The sequence below is a fragment of the Nothoprocta perdicaria genome, unplaced genomic scaffold, assembly GCF_003342845.1.
Source record: "Nothoprocta perdicaria isolate Ctin4 unplaced genomic scaffold, notPer1 scaffold_111, whole genome shotgun sequence".
Classification (NCBI taxonomy): Eukaryota; Metazoa; Chordata; class Aves; order Tinamiformes; family Tinamidae; genus Nothoprocta; species Nothoprocta perdicaria.
Window position 1 is genome coordinate 580227 of NW_020454217.1, and position 16964 is coordinate 597190.

Below are 16964 nucleotides of genomic sequence, written 5' to 3' on the forward strand. Positions count from 1 at the left end.
ACTTTACCTGTAAGTGGGGCAGCTACCAGCCACGATATCAGAGTCTTAAGGGGCGAGTCACAAATCACTGAGAAACGGGGATTAAAACGAGAACAACACGGCGAGCAATGGCCTGGGCACGGCTGGGAACCACGAGGCGCGGGCTCGGCCGTCCTGCACGGGCAGCAGCCCCTGCTCCCGGCGATGCGGAGGATCCAGGGGATCCGGGATCAGGGTGGCAGCAGAGCACTGGGTGACTCTGTCACCGGGTGCTGGCGGTGGCTCTGGCAACGCCGCAGGGCGCTTCCCGGCCCGCCCTCATGGCGCTTGGCCCCACGGCGCCAGCACGGGCCGGGGAGCCCTGCGGGCAGCCCTGCGGCCGCCTCCCCGCGCTCCCCAGCCGGGCCGCCGCCTCCGCCAGCGTGGGAGGAGCCGCTGGCGGAGCGGGCCGGGCCGCGGCGGCGCCGCCCTCACTCGGCGGGCAGGACGGCGCTGCAGCGCGGCATGGCCGCGGCTCTCCTGCGCCGGCTCCTCGTAAGTGTGTGCCCCCCGGGGCCGCGGGGCGGGCTGCGGGGGGGCGGCCCCGGCGCCCGCAGCGGCTCCGCTCCGGCCGTGCCGCCGCCGCGGCCGCTCTGCTGCTGTGGGCGCGAGCGCCGGGCGGGCAGCGCTTGTCTGTCGGTCTGTCTGTGTGTCTGTCTTTCCGGGAAATCAGGTAACTCACTAGCATGATCTTCCTGTCCGGGCAGGAGTCAAAGAGCTGTCGGGCGCCTGCTCTACTGCTTGTCGCTTCCACGGGCGGCAGGCGCAGGGGCTGTAGGTGACAGGCGCAGGGGCTGTAGGTGACAGGCAGAGGGGCTGTAGGTGACAGGCGCAGGTGGCCCGTGGCGCTGCGTGGCCAGGGGGACAGCAGCCCGGGCGCCTGCCCAGGCAAGGTCCATGCTCCTGAAAGCCGTCCCATGCAGCAAGTTTACAGTGACCTGTTAAACCAACGCGATAGAAAATTCCGGTGGTTGAGGAGCTCTTATCCATGACCAGCAGTGACCCTGCAAAGGCACTGCAATAAATGAACTTTAGCTGCAGCATTTACTGGCAACAGGGCAGGGCCTGATTTTCTCGCATTAGTCATGCCCCGTGGAGAGTCTGAGTCTCCACAGCTTCAGAGTTTGTGTCACGTGTGAAGTTCACCGTCACTACTAACGTGGCCTTTCCTAGCAGTAACTCTCTTGGAAGCGCTGCTATGAATGAGGAGGGCAAGGGAGGCTCTGGCCGATGCCCACACGCCGGCGTTAGCGGCCGCTGGCACCTCGGCGGGCGCCGGGGCGGCAGGAGCAGGCACCTGTGTCCTCCTGGCCGCGGCCGCGCGGGGCAAACTGCTCCCCCAGGCGCAGGTCTCGCCGGGCTGGGACCCCCGCTGCAGCTCCCGTGCCGCATCTCTCCCCGCCGTGGCCCCAGGTGCTGGCAGATGTGCTTTGTTTTGAATTGTGGCAGGCCAAAATCTGCCGTTAAGGTAGAAGCTCTTCAAAGTCTGATCTCACTTATACATAGAACAGTTTCTAGAAGGTTTAGAAGTGCCCCTGCACAAAGCATCAAACGTATTTAAGTACAAATGAGGATTTTCAGCTGCTGATAGAACTATATAATGTCCATTCCTACACAAGGACAAAAGTCAACAGCACACAGTGCCTGAAATGTCTAACTCTGCATATTAGATCCATCCAGAAGATACATTCAGATAAACAACCTCTCCCCTCTGTACACAGTTCCCACAGCATAGAAACTGTTCCTAGCCTTGTTTTTATTGACGTTTCAATTCCAGCTCCTTTAGAAAGCACTTCCATATACTTTCTATTAAAATGAATTCTGGGTGTTTATTACTGTATTGCTGCACTACTTCTAAGTCAATAAACTGGAGCAGCAATTGATTTATTACTTGGATTAAACCGGAATGTGCAAGTAGTGTGCTGAGTGACACTGCAGTAGTGCAAGCATATTTGTGTTCCACTGAAGCAGGCCCAGTTGCAGAGATATAATGCAAAATAGCAGTGGCCTATATAATTGGAAAATTCTACCTTTACGTGTAAAAACAAGCCACAAAACTGCATGCTGTTCAGAGACACCTTGTAGAATAATAGGCTGTCTTCAGAGAAAAAGAAATGTTGCATAAATATTTCATAATTATCCGATATGATTGTTTACACAGTAGGCAACAGAAGTCGACACTTTTGAAAACAGGACATCTTACATCACTGTGCTGAGCCTCTTTTTTTTTCATTTTCCGCAGTACTAATGCACATATTTAAATATACACAAACAAACAGCAACAAAGTCATGGCCTGACCCAAGTGTCAAGTGAAACTATCGAAAGGTTCCCAATTCTGGTAAAGTTCATCAGTTGCTCACATTTTTGTAGACCATTAACTGCTTTTATGTTTGAGGCAACTCACTGAACAGTGGGCAACTGTCAAAAAGCAAACCCAAGGAGCAAAAAGCGAAAAGCAAACACAAGGCCAAGGGAGAAAAAAAGTTACATTTCGATCCTCTCCAGCTTTTCTTGTTCATTCTTAGGCACAACATAGTCAAAGTGAGGTGGGAAGTGCTGATACTTCTGCCTATCTCCTAAACGCCATACTGGTTTAGGCATACATTAGTGGAGTGCTTCTGAAAACAAAACAAAACAAAACAAAAACAAAATAACCAACCATTATTCCCCTACCTTCCCCCCACACACACAGCATATTGCGCTGCGGTTTGTAATTTGCATGTGAGACAACCCAGATGAGAAACAGGAATGGTTTGAGTTTGGGCAACAACTATTTTAATATGCTTAACCAAGGTTCCCTACGCTCACAGGCCCTCACTAGATGTATTTACCCGAAATCTCAGAAGCTCGGCATGCTTCTGATTGTGTGGAAATACCAAGTCCTGTCCTCAGAAAGCTGAGCTTGATTCTTTGTCCTGCATATCACCACACATTTTAGAAGATGAGGAAATATTATTTTTAGTGGTTATTTTGGTGCTATCAACTTCCACCTTTAAGGGAAGGAAAGGAGGTGGGGGGGATGGGAAAGTGATGTTGGAGAAATTAACTTATTATAGTAACAAAACTGTAGTAGAGTCCTCTTAACAGTGTAAAATTAGTACTCTCTGAAAAAGCTACCCTGAAAGGGGTAACACAGCTGCCTATTAAAATGGAAATAACGTTAGCAATATTTTTTCAAAGAAATATCAGATGCAGATCAAAAGCAGACCATAAATGAACCTTTTCCTTAGCTCCCACTAGGTAACAAACCAAGAAAATTTCCCCCCTCCTTTTTTAAACACCAAAAGCCCCTGATGACCTCATGCATGTTCCCCCTGTAACAAATGTGGAGAAGGAAAAAAACAGCAGCATGCTCTGAAGGCATCAGTATTAAGCATTTGAACTAGCACAAGAAGCTTACTAAAAAAGTTATTATAAAGTGACAGGAGAAGCAGAGACTTATTTTGCATTTAGCAGGTGAAAACCTGTAAAGCTTTAAGAAGGCCTGCATGCAAATAGCACTTGTACACACTTTAAAAACCTAGATGAAATCCCCATAAGGTTGGTCTGATGCAACTCTTCACTTGGAGGAAATTTTCCTATTATAAAGAACACTCAAACAGCAGAAAAATCTGAGGCCTGAGAGTCCACAAATCACTCAAGTTTTCAAAGAAACTAGAGCTCCCATCAGTGTGTACCACAAGAGCACAGATGAAAGCATCTGCACCAGCACTGAACTTTCCTGAGATGCTGATGCTGATGCCTGTTGCTGAATGCCCTTCGGAAGATGCTGTAGGAATGAAGGGGAGAGGGAGCACGTAGAAACATCTCTGAAATGCCTGTGCAATGAAAAAGGAGCCAAAGCAGAAAATCTGCCCCCATGTGACCGGTTTTATGGATTCTGCTAAGGTTAGCTCTTGCTGATTGATTTTGCTTCTATTGACTGCTCAGTTTGATCTTAATCTTTAGTTCAGTTATGACAAGAGTTTGTTAGATTAGGATAAGAAAGCTAAGAGTCTCTCTGAGTCATTTCAGACTGGAAAACATATGGCCTCTTCTGAATGTACACATTAGAAAAAAGCACCTATTGACTTTGCCTTTGTGAAAGTCCCTAATGTTCTTCCTTTGCGTTATTAGTAATTGCTGCTTAGTGAGAACACAGAGAGGAATTACGCTGTGCTCAGGAAACTCAGTGCTGGGTGATGTGATGCTTTTAGGAAGGGGCAAATCCAGAAGGTTTAAAAAAATACAGTTTAAGAAATTAGGGTGTTGCTTTGAAACCTAAGCTCTCCAAAGGTTCCTGCTTTGCAAGGCAGCACACAGTCCCTGAGAGCAGGGCTCTGTAGGTGTTTGGTACTACTCAAAAGACAAATTCTGAGAAGCGGTCCACACTTCTGGTAAGTGCATCCGGAAATTCATCTCCGTGAGTGACGGTGAAAAGCTGCCATCAAAAAAACTTTAATTCTGTCCTTCCCAAGCTTGCCGCTACAGATATTTTTTGTGTGAAGGAATACGATGCACGCCTGCAGTATGGTCTCAGTAGTTCAGTCGGCTGAAGCAGGATTACTGATGTTGGCCATCCAGAAAGCCGTTTCCCTCTTTTGTTTCGTCCAGTTTCCTACAAGCTCCTCTGGGCATTTTCTGCTCCGCGCCTCCCCGACACCACTCCACGCCTGCGCCATTTATAGGTGCACTTGGGGTTTTGGAGCTCTGCTTATCTACTCCGCTCCCTTTCTTCACGCTGTTCATTATTAGCAATTATTACCAGGTTCTTTACCCCCGAAACGACAACTGCCAAGTTGTGTTTATCAGCCTAGCGCAGGAGAGCCGTGTTGCGGGCGGCCCTGGCGAGCGCAGCGGGCCCTGGTGCTGGGGCGCGCGAGGAGGAGGAGAGAGCTGGGCCGCAGGCCGCCCCGTTTCCAGATCCTTCTGCCGCCTCCAGCCTCGCTGCTGCCGCCTCCAAGGCCGGTGCTTCAGGCCAGGGCTGAGGCAAAGGGCCGCCATGGAGGAAGAAGATGAGAGGTGCCGGAGCCTCCACCAACGGTGTGGGACAGCAGGGCCAGCGATGGCGCTGGGCGGCCGCCACGGGGCCCGGTGGCGGCCATGGGGGCCGCCAGGAAGCCATGTTGCGCAGTGGCGAGCCCCATCGCTTCCTCTGAGACAGCAGGGACAGCGCACTGCTGGATAGACACCTACCGCTTCGTGAAGTGTCTCACATGGGGCTCTTCTTTTGACTGGGACAGTAACTCCCATCAAAAGAAAAAATGATGTTAATTTGTAGTAGTGGTTTGACAGCTGCTGATGGGGTCTGCGCTAGCTGCATCCTGAGCACGGTCTCGGGCAGGCCTGCGGCGGCACACGCAACCAAGCTCTGGCAGCGAAGCAAACCCAAGCTCCAGGCAGGCTCCCTTGTCCTCCCATCGCTGGGTAAACTGGAGGATGGAAAGAAGTTACTGCATGGATGAGGCCCCAGACCAGTGGCATATTGATAACTGCTTTCATAATCCACAAATAACACTTCCTTCACTTGAGACACCAGCTTGACATTTAAACCCAGCTTTCAGTGAATAGAATTGAAGAATCTTTCTGCATCTAACTGAACCTGAGAATGGCATCAAGCAATTTTGCACAAACTCAGGAAAATTAATGAATCAGCTAGGCAGAAAAAAAATGTGAAATAATAAAAATAGTATTAATAAGAGATGCTTAAATACATGTACAGCATATGCTTTGCTCTTAGCAGTAATATAGTACAAATTTGAATAATTTGAATTAAGTTGCATTTGGTGAATGATAACCAACTGTTCAGAATTCACCTCTTTTAGATATCCATGGCAATATTAAAAATCTATTATTTAGTTTAAGACTTTTTGCATGCTGATTTAAAATAAGAGTGGACTTGTGCCCAGCAGGACTTCTGTGTTCCATTAACTGTGTTACTGGGATGAGGATTTTGCAGTTTCTTTGTCATGGACCTGATTCTCCAGAAGTCCCCTTTCAGAAAAAGACAATCTTCAATCCTTCTTCTTCCCAACCTACCTATTCTTTCATATTCCCAAGGACAGTGTCATTGGTCTGTCTTCTCACATACCATTTTTCCACTTCCCTGATATTCCTCATAGTCGGTGTCTTTGGATCTTTTGTGAAATACAAGCTATAATATTGGAGCCATTGCTAAAAGGACCGTTTAATTTGAGGAAAAAGGAAAAAATCCTCCCAAAACAGAGCAGGAGAAGTGGAAAATAACTTGAAAGGAAAACAACACACCTCCCAGGTCTGGGTAGGCTTCTAAGAAGAAAGGTCTAAGAAGAAAAATAACTAAAAGTTGAGAAAAAGTCCTAAGAAAGTGCTCATGTAGGTAAAGTAGTCTGAGGTAGAGAAAGCAGTTGAAGAAACAGTGAGTTCCTTTAGCTTGTATATGAGGTCATCTGTTAAAACCCAGATGTATGGACCTGTTCTCAAATATTAACTTCCAAATAATCAATACCTACAGCAGTAGGGGTGATAGCATTAAATTTAAAAAGTATTCTCATTAGCCATTTATTCTTCTGTCAGAGTGAACAATTTCAATAGGAAAGTGAATATGAGCAGCGAAAGAATTTTAACCATGTAGTTCTGTGCTAGTAGTAAAATGCAGTTAAAACCTGTGACAACTTCTTGCATAATTTGCTTTTCTTATCTTCTAGATGGTGGGCTTAATTATTGAATCACAGTGCAAAAATGATACTGAAGCTCCCATACACAGAGTATATAATAAAATTACTGCAAGGAGGATCATCGCTAGGAGAGAAATTAAGTGTACTGCAGATGAGTACAATTTAGGTGGTATGTGTTGCAAGAAATGTGAACGTGGTAAGTATCATAAAACTGCATGAGATTGTGCACAATATGCACAATTACTTTCTGGTGGGATAACTAAGTGGCCTGCTTTGCTTCTTGGATACAGTGCTTCTTTCTAGCTATAGCCTTCCCCAGTACAGGACCTCACACACTTCAAAAATACTTGAGTTCAATTCACCGATAACTTTTCATAAATTTCATATGTAGTTCATATTATAACATGCTTGTAACAAAAGAACTGACAGTTTCATACACAGCTTTGAAAGAGATCAGGAATGTGCAAACCTCTTCCAGAGCTGCATAGGTAACAGCCTACAGGTTCTCCATGGATTGGAGCTGGGTTTTCACATTTTTCATATTAGTTTTAAAGTTAAGTTTTGTTTCATCTTCTATGTTGTCTTTTGTTCCTAAATTGAAGGAGGGTGTGATATGAGATTTTATATCTGCTATATTGCTGAAAAGCTCATATTTATGCATAAAAATATGAATTCTGCCAATATTTGTAAATCAAAAGGTACTACATACTAAATAGAAAGCTTGAAGTACATCTTAGAACTGATGGCTTCTGGCCAAAGATGTTACATATCTAAGTCTTGTTTTTCTCTCTCTACAGGCTTTGTTAAAAATACTAATTGTCCAACAAACGTGAGAGAACACTGTGTTCAGTGCATACCTGGACAAGAGTACGTCGATCATGCCAACGATTTGGATGAGTGTCTGAGATGCGCTTCTTGTGACGGAATATTTGGTATGTTTATAGCAAAAGCAACTCAAGCAATGAACTCTTGTTTGCTATAGGAATAGATTGAAAAGTGTTGGAAAACCATGAGTAAAGGGTAATAGGCAGATTAAAATGTCTAAGGAAGAGGATAAAAAGGAATTTATTACAATTTATTGGAATTTATCCAATTCCCTTTTGTTGAGGACAAAGTAGGAGGAAGAACAGCTAAATTGGTGCTTTATTTCCCCCTACCCCGGCCTTTGCTCAGCTTGGGAGCATTTGGAGGGCAACCTGCACTTCTTCTGTGCATGCCAGTACAATACCTTTCCTTACCTTCCCCCAGACAGGTAGCCCACAGGTACTGGCATGTTCTGCTGTTCCTAGTAGGCCTTACAGCACCTAATGTTTCTGCACAGGCCTCTACCTTGAGTTATGATATAGTCCTGTTTGATTATCTTATAAATACTGTAATATTTTATGGGTTCTAATAAAAAGCAACTTGCAGATCATGCCTTTATATGGCATATATTGGCACATGTATAGGCAAGCTGAAAAGCCATACATCATTCAGTAAGCCAGCTGTAATAACAGTTAGAGAAAGCTGATACCTTCTGCAGCTTTTCTTCATCAGGCCTGAGGACATTCATTCCTCCTAAATTTGCAATGAGCTCACTTCCCAAAAGCATCCTTTGCCTTTACCTTCCCACCTAATATATTATTTGGTCTAACAAAAGATAATAAGTTTATATATATTTTTTTTTCTCTTAGTAGCTAGTTTTCAAAGTTATGCTAAAGATGTGAACTAGGAATATGAAACAGCTTTGCTTTCTAAAAGACATTCAGTGTTGAGCAAAGGCTTTACTCCTTATAAAGCAGGTCCCACACCATCTGGTCAGAGGCAAGAGAGGACAGTGCACTTTTTGCTCTCTTTTTAAAAGAGGAGAGGTATTGGGAGAAGTAGAGAAGAAATAATGCCCTGTAACTACTTCTTTTGTAGTCTTTTATGTAATTTCATATACATTATCTGAAATTCCTGGATCTCATCATCATATTTGTCATACATTCAGGATGCTACTTGGGGTACAGGACCAAATCATGGGATGGTTAGACATGCCCTGCTTGGTCAGACCAGTGGTCTGCTTACCCCAGTACTGTGCATTCGTTAGCAGAGGTAAGAGATGCTGTTCAGAGAGATAGGGATGTTAGAAGCTACATCCTATCTAGTCCTTTTAGAAACCATTTATGAGCCTGTTGTGCATGGGGCTGAGGGACATTAAGCTCCAGGAATTCACCCATTACATAAATACTCATGAAACTAATAACCTACTGGTTCTGCCAAGTGGCCTCTAGCTGCCGCATTAACTAGTTACATAATAATTCTGCATTTATCATATCCAAAATCCAGTTTGCTGAAGAGACAACTCTTATCTCTAGTGTGGTTGTACTCTGTCCACTGTTGGAATGCGGATTTTTAATGTTTTCCCTTCCTGTAATGCCATGCATATTAGCTCTTATTAGCTACTAGAATAAGCATTTCTAGATTGGTAGTGAAGATGAGTACAGCAGAAAAAAATGTAGTATTTTGTATACAAAGTACATTATTAGGAAAACTGGACAGGAAAGAAAGGGTGATGGAAAGACTATTTAATATATCCCATGGACAAGAATGGGGTTGGAGAGAAGTCAGTTAATTGATAAGATTAGTCACGAGGGAAATTACTGCTGGAGTTCCATGAGAATTGTCTTTCAGATCATTCTTGCTTGATATTCATGAATAGCTTCAGCACTTGTTTTACTCTAACAGTTCATCAAATTATGAGAGAGAATGTGGTTTTCTGTTACAGCAGGAGACTGAATGTAGTAACTCCAATTCCCTTCTATTCCTATATTGCAGTCAAAATAGTTTTTATATTATAAATAGCTACTTAAAGTTATTTTTTATGAAGAAAGATACTTTTCCTAGAATGCAGATCACTTCATATTCATTGAGGATAAGAGAAAATTAATTGATTTACTTTGATATTGAAGCAGGGCAACATGTTAGCTGTAAAGAGCAGAAGAGATAAAACGGATGGTCTGTCTGGGAAGCAAAGAAACTCGACTGCCATAAAGCAGGGCGATGGGTTCCATGACCAGCTGAGGTCCCTTCTGGCCTTAGGTGTCTGAATAGGAAAGGTCAGCTGACAGTGCCAGGCCAGCCCTACCTAGCGGGGTTTGCTGTATGAGCAGTTTGCTGAGCTTTTGGCCAGCAGAGGTCTCATTGTGCTCTTCCTCCTCCCAGTGCTCCCCAGCAAGGTTCCTTGTAAAAGCTCTGCTGTTGTGGGAATTAAGCCTCGCTACTGCCACCCGTGGCAAAGCTAAGAGCACTAGAGTATCACAGCTTGTAAGCAGAGGACTGAGTAATTTGAGGCCTGCCATTTTCGAACTAACCAACTTTAAGCACCCATTTTAGGTTTACAGATTGCAAAGAAATGTACCCCAACACAGAACACAGAATGCACTTGTGCAGAGAACTTCTTTTGCAATTCCTCTGGGTCATGCGCACACTGTGACCCATGTTCCACGTAAGTTTCTGCCTCCTTTGATTTGTGTTAAATATCCAATTTTGAGCAACCTTTCTCCAGCCAATTTCAAGATGACTTCTATGATAATATCTAACCTTGGGGAAAAGTTACTAGTTTTCCTTTCATTAACTCTGCTAACTTAATTTGCATGCAGACTTTCCAAAGGCACACAAAAAATCTTGTAGAAATGCACCACCTCTGCACATACCTTAAAAAAATCTTAATGAAGTGGCTAAATTGTAATATATCTTGATGCATTAAATACCTGATAAAAAGTTAGAATATTTTGATTTGTTCTCGAGAGAGCGTTTGAAAGCAGATAAACAAATCTCTTAATAATGTTTGTTTGTGTTTTCTGCAGGTGTGGCAGTAACCTTATTGAAAAACACTGTACTCCAACTTCAGACACTATATGCAAAATAAAAGGTACCATTTTATAACGTAGCATGGTAGTGTCCCAGCATGACTCCTGGCAGCTTGGGGCATCACATACACCAGGCCCTGCACTCACCTGGGGCCCTGCACTGACCTTGCTTTTTCCTTGATCAGTGTGGAAATTTTGGGGTCACCATTCCTTTTTCTAAGGTGTCACTCAGTAGATAAATCTTTAAAAAAGAAATACTTACTACCATTAGAAGAAAATACAAAGATGCCTATAGTCTGACACAATTTTGTTTAAATTTTACATTGTGTTGCCATACTGCATTTCTTGACTGAACTTTCATGTACTGTTTCCAATGTTCCAACAGAAGAGGGAAGCCAAACGAACATTGCACTGGCCGTGTGTTTACCAGCAACTGTGGTGGCTGCAGGAGCACTGATCTACTGCTGTAAGTTCCTTGTTCCTATCATACTCTGAATAGGATATTCAACTGCTTTCTCGGGTGTAATTTTATTGTTATTGGAGTGTAGAGGAGGAATATGCTTTGTGCTGGATTTTCAAATTGATCTGTGTTGCATTGTTTCAGATATTAAAAAACGTACGCATCGTATTAACAAGCAGTCCCCAGGTCAATCAGTCCCCGAACCTGGAGTTCCTTATGTAAGTATTGTTGCTTAGGTCGCATAGAGCTCATTTGGTGCCTGAACTTTTGTCCCACTGAAATTACACAGGGACTTCCCAAGCACCAGGAGACCTGTCTCCTGTTATATGAATGCAGTAGATCTCAGCAAGGGGATTCCTTTGGGAGAAATAAGAGGGAAAAAAGAATAACTATCTCAAATGATTTCCTCATATAACCTGACAATATGCTGATAATGCTTCTTGAGTTATATGACAAAGACCAAAATGTTACAAATTAGCCTGCCTATCCTGACCAGGGTACCTGTCCCCATGCATACTTCTGGGCCAAAGCCCAAAATGGTGATTCCCCTACCTAGGTCAAATAGGTCTGTCCAATCTGATTCTCTGACTAGGAAAGAGGGACATCATGGGAAAAGCTAAAATAAAATTGGATATGCAGATGTCATAGAATCTATTATACAAAGCTAGTATCTTACAAAGCTGTTTCCAATCAATTTCTTTTCTGCTTTTTTTTCAGGAGATGGTACCTATCATGTTTGCAGGTAAGAAGCAAGCAATTTCTCATAATTCAGTGCAAGATAAAAATACACAGGGAAATATTATACTAATTTATTGTAGACTTTGCCATTTCTTAGAGAAGGGTTATTAAAGAAATGCCAGTTCTTTACTTATGAAGGCATTTAGTGGTTTCATGCTAATGAAACTTTTAACCCAGGAGCAATGTCCTATTCTCTGTTGTGTGGGAAACAATTACTCGCAGACCACAGGCAAACTCCTATTCTGCATTTACTACAAACACAAGGAGGTGGCAAGCTCTATTTTTCTGATTTTGGTTAGCTGTAGCAATGGAGTAGCTCCACACACCAGCAATGGGACAGCAGAAACACAAGCCTTACGTTCAAGGCTAAGGCCATAGTACTAACAAAGAAAAAGAAGATATGAGCTCTAAGGCTCCATCACAGTATGACACCTCTCTAGTTACAGGACCTTTACCAACACTGTGCTGGGCAAAACAGATACATCAGACTCTGATCATAAATAGGACAAAAGGGGTTACAGAGAGAAGAAAGGCTCTATTCGAAGCGACAGCAGCAGTATCGATGTAGCTCTGCATATTTGTCTTACTTAGCATTTGTTAACAACATATACAAGTGGAGCTGTTGCTAATACAGAACCTAATATAAGTTGTAAAAATTGCACATTAAATATACGGAGTCATGAATACATGAAACTTCATCTGTACTGGATAGGAAAAGGTTCAGCTTTCCACACAGGTGATTCAAAGCAGTAAGATATCAATGTCAAGACTCTTCTTTTCTTCTTACACTTCTAGATATTGACCTGAGCACCCACATTCCTGATATTGTTGGGGAGATGACACTCCCAGAGGTCAAGACATTTGTTCGTAATCATGGAGTACCAGAACCTGTCATAGATGAAATTCTTCGGGATAATGCTAACAATACATCTGAACAGAAGATTAAACTGTTTCAAGACTGGCATCAAAGACATGGGATAAAAGGAGCCTATGAAACCCTGATCAGAAGTCTAAGAAAGCTTAAAATGTGCACCGCAGCTGATAAAATTGAGAAAAAACTGAAGGCAGCTCTTGCCAGCAGTCAGGAAGTTGGACAGTCTTACAGTGATAATAGAAAGCAAAGCACAGCCTGCACTGAAGAAGGTGGAAACTCTCATCTTCATAATGCTGAGCAAGGCAAAAGCTATTCTGACCATTTGGAAGAGACATAGCATAGCACCATTTGAAAACTATTTCTAATCAACTTGCTATTTTTGTAATAATATATACATGAAGTTTTTAATTGTCACTTTTTGGGCAGCTTACTAGGATCCAAGGAGGTGATAATGTGAGCAAGTCCTGATTTTTCAAGAGGTGTTTTTATAAAAAAAAAATTCAATTTTTAATTTTTTTTAAAGAGTTATAACTATTTATTTAGATTGCTAAGAACTGAGAGGAATCAAGAGCTCTGTTTTTAAGAGTCTATGAAATGTACTGGTAAAAACTGAACAAAAAATATTTTTATATACTATCCACTCATTATTTCTGAATATAAATATTAATCTTTCTAAATTCTAGTTTTCTGTAAGCAGGACTTCTCACTTGTATAAAAGTATTTTTGAGTGTGTGTAGGTGTATAATGCTTTGTGCACGCGTGTACAAGCTTTGCATGTGCATACATATAGATGTTATTTTATATATGCACAAGCTTTTCTGTGCAGAAGCCCAGGGTTAAGTATAAGGTACTATTCCCTTTGTTTCCTGCAGTGGTGGCAAAGCTTTTCTAATGTTAAAGCTCTTCAGAGAAGCAGGTTGCTGGGGGTTGCATGGAACCATGGTCAAATTGCACAAGTTGTGGCATCTGCAAACTTGCATGCCACACTAGCTTTCCAAATGCCAGAAATAATAATAAGGAAAATGCAATAATAAAATCAAAATTGTGAATTACTCTTCTTTTTCCTTCCTACAATGCACCTACAGATAACATTTTTAGATTTCATTTTTAAATCACAATATGGGGATCCCTATCCAAAAATATTTCTCACTTTGTCATCACAGAGCCACTTCAGGGCTCCTAAAGCCAAATAAGCAGTAGCTCTGCACCCTACCTGCTCTGTTAGAATTGAGGGACTATGTAAGATTATTCAAAGAGAGGAAGAGTTTCCCACACATTAAACATTTCTCACCCTAAGCTAAGCTCTTTTGCACCCATCTTCTGCACTTCAGAGGCAGAATTAGATACATGCTGCTGTTATGCTTCACATCATTTGTCTACTGGATTAACATTCTGACTTACAGACAAAGTAAACCTTACAAAGAGAAGGCAACCTATCTATACCACTTCTGTTCAGGAAAGCTTCCTCCCCTTCCAGTCTCTCAGTGAAGCCGTCCCTGCCCAAACACTAATTCACATTTCACGTTTCAATCAAGAAGAAACCTTTCTGCCGTCTCATTTCATTTTTCAGGTCCCACAGAAAGTGAGCAGGTGCCAAGAATCCACCTGAGGCAGCACCGGCCCGCCAGGCCTGCACTGGGGAGGGCTCCAAAAGGCCGTGCTGCTCCTGGCAGTGAAATCTGGGGAGGGTTGGGTGCAGCCTTTGAGGGAGCTGGAAGTGCAGCCATGGCTCTCTTAGTTGCACCCAGGAAAAAATGAAATGAGAGGAAATAGAGAAGCTTCAAAAACTGTCAGCCCTTCAAAGACTTGCTTAGGTTCTGAGGGCCACAAGAGCCCCACTTGCCCCGCTTCCAAGAGCCCATTCTGTTGACAAGCCAAGGCCTGCCTTAGATTGTTCAACCTTTCCTTAGTTCTCAAATGCTACACAGATATTAAGCACTTGCAAATATCTCCCAACTCAATCTGAAACCTCTTGCCTCAAACCTCTTTGCATTTTTTAAGTGATTCACAGGTCTAATATGTCCGCATGTCACTACGATATTGCCACTAAAATCCCCAATAGTACTGCTTTTCAAAGGAAAACTTAAAAGCCCTTCCAGCTAGATGGCCTAACATCCAGGCACCAGACTTGTGCAGACTTGTGCACTGCCTAATCACAGAGTGTAATGAAGGGCTGCATTCTCTACATGGGTTGTTGTGCCTGTGCTATCCGGACAGAACTCACGCGTGCTGCGCCAGTGTATTGCTCATTGCCATGTTTTCCAGAAGGCTCCATACACAGGAATAAAATATCTGCCTGGGAGCATCACCTAAGAAAAGTAGCACAGCACTGGTACAGGTTGTGCCATGCTTGCTCATTAGGTTGCAGTTATACAGGGGCATATTCAAGACAGAAAGGAAGAAAGCTCCATGCTTACAAGCCCTGGTAGTCAGACTGCTCCTGTACCATGTCCCACACAGGAAGGTATGAGCTTGCCTTGGCTCTCGTCTTTACCTCTCAGGCATGTGGCATCTGATCACCAGAAACTAGGGTTCCACCTCTTAGGACTTCCGTAAGCCAGTATAACTGATCTGAACAAGACAGTTAATAAAAAGCAGACACTGAATCTCTTAAACCTGTGATAATTGACTAGAACGTGAGTCCTTTTTTTTCATCACATTGGGATTTCCCAAGTTCAGTATGATGAGGATGGTTAAAAACAAAAAGCCCCTGAGCAATGAGTCATAAACTCCTTAGGAGAAACATCTGCAAGGCTGAATCTAGACTGCTATGAAAAGTAGTGTTAAGCATATATCCTGTATTTTTACTACACAGAATAGTGTGTAAGTGGATTGATTACATTGTACAATTGGCTTTCCAAAACAGTACATATACCTATTTGTATCTACAATGCAGTGAGCACTGCAATGTAGGTCATCTGAGCAAGCTTAAAATAGCTGCAAAGGAGACGAAAAGCAATTTAGTTCTGATGACCAATATTAACACATCTTGTTTTTCATCACTTCCCATTTCTGGCATCTTTAGCACACTATGTGCTTCACAGGAAAGTAATGCCAAGCAGTATTAGTGATGTTTCAACTTTTGTTTCACTTCCCAGGATGAAAGTCTGCACTGAGTCTCATGTTTATAAGCATGAGGTACTGCCAGTACCTTAACCACTCCTTAAAACCTAGTTCTGGTATCTTTATTTTGTGCTCTGCTCTGCAAATTGCACATTTGCAACAACTAGCCCCTTTCTACCCAAAGGCGAGACTGCCGTGAACAGGCAGCCCTGAAAAATGACTCTCTTCAACACTTTAGGTGGATGTAGGGGGGGGGCAGCAAAGAGAAATTCTACTGAGAAATGAAACCTTCCTGCTTTACAGAAACCAAGCAACAGAAAAGCAACTGGAAACCGAAACAGCAACTTGATCAGGGAATGACTTGGCACATTTTGAAAAGCAGAATGGAAAAGCTCCCCCTTCAGGAGAAGAAAAACTTACAACGCACTTGCCTTTCCTATAATTACATATTTAAAAAAGTGTTTTTAAACACTTTTAAATAAGTATTATTTTAAAACAACCACAGAAGAGCAGGAACATAGAAATATCAGACTAGAAGGAAAATTTCTTTCCTCTGCAACTGAAAGTGACTACATGACAGATGGTCTCAGAATTCAGAAATTTCACATAGCATTTTGCTCCATATATCCCCTACCCTCACTGTAAGTTCTTGTCACCCTGCAAGTAAATGGCAGCCCTGCAAGAGAGGTGAAACTAGATCACTATTACAGTGTGGCACTTGAAGAAAGCCTGAGATGTTAACAACATTTCCAGTATATGGCAGTCCCACAATAGTTACTTTTAGTTATTTTTAAAGTTGATCTCCTACTCATAGTGACAACTGCCAGTTCTTGAAAAAAGAACTTGAAAAAGAACTGCTGAGTATAAACAATCCAAAAATTTGCTCTGCACAATTTGCATGGTAAGGATGGAATAAACGTGAAAGAGCCATGGATTTATTTCCTGTTCAGAAAAGAGGGAAGGAACACAGCACAAATAAAAGAAATAAAAGAGTACTGAGAAATCCCTTAGAGTTGGACGTATTTCCTGTTTTGAGTGATGTAACCCCAAATTCTGCTCTTACAGTTTGTCAATACTTTGATTTTGTCCTTGAAAGAGAAGCTTACATTCTTCCTATCCCACAGCTAGCAAGAAGGAAAATACCCACTATGTGTCTAACCTCTAGTATGAAGTTGTGGTTGAAAATTATGAGGGATGTGGGAACAATCACAAAACTTAATGTACAGTCAGTATTTTCTGCATACCTTTTCAGTGGTTTTAGCTCATGTTCCTTGCAAAATTGGAAGCAAGGCATTTAAAGGCAGACAGAGTGCTAGAGGGTCTTTTCCCATAGCTTTAAACT

The 16964-nt window shown here is 42.8% G+C and overlaps 1 protein-coding gene across 2 annotated transcripts; it reads left to right on the forward strand.

Annotated features, from left to right (window-relative positions):
• Positions 1–505: 505 nt before the first annotated feature.
• Positions 506–13003, forward strand: FAS (Fas cell surface death receptor). 2 transcript variants are annotated; one of them, XM_026051445.1, is made up of 9 exons: positions 506–513; positions 6685–6850; positions 7452–7586; positions 10012–10123; positions 10485–10549; positions 10873–10953; positions 11092–11165; positions 11665–11689; positions 12481–13003. In XM_026051445.1, exons 2-9 carry the CDS (start codon positions 6685–6687, stop codon positions 12894–12896), a joined length of 1074 nt encoding a protein of 357 aa, XP_025907230.1. In that variant the 5' UTR covers positions 506–513; the 3' UTR covers positions 12897–13003. The 2 variants fall into 2 exon arrangements, with proteins under 2 accessions (XP_025907230.1, XP_025907223.1); XM_026051438.1 differs by lacking the exon at positions 506–513 and adding an exon at positions 3876–3907.
• The last annotated feature ends 3961 nt before the right edge of the window (positions 13004–16964 follow it).

Bases quoted from the DNA above. Each gene is read 5' to 3' on its own strand.
- FAS (XM_026051438.1), top strand. The intron at 10,550-10,872 runs GTACCATTTTAT...ATGTTCCAACAG, and splicing joins CACTATATGCAAAATAAAAG to AAGAGGGAAGCCAAACGAAC. The intron at 10,954-11,091 runs GTAAGTTCCTTG...GCATTGTTTCAG, and splicing joins AGGAGCACTGATCTACTGCT to ATATTAAAAAACGTACGCAT.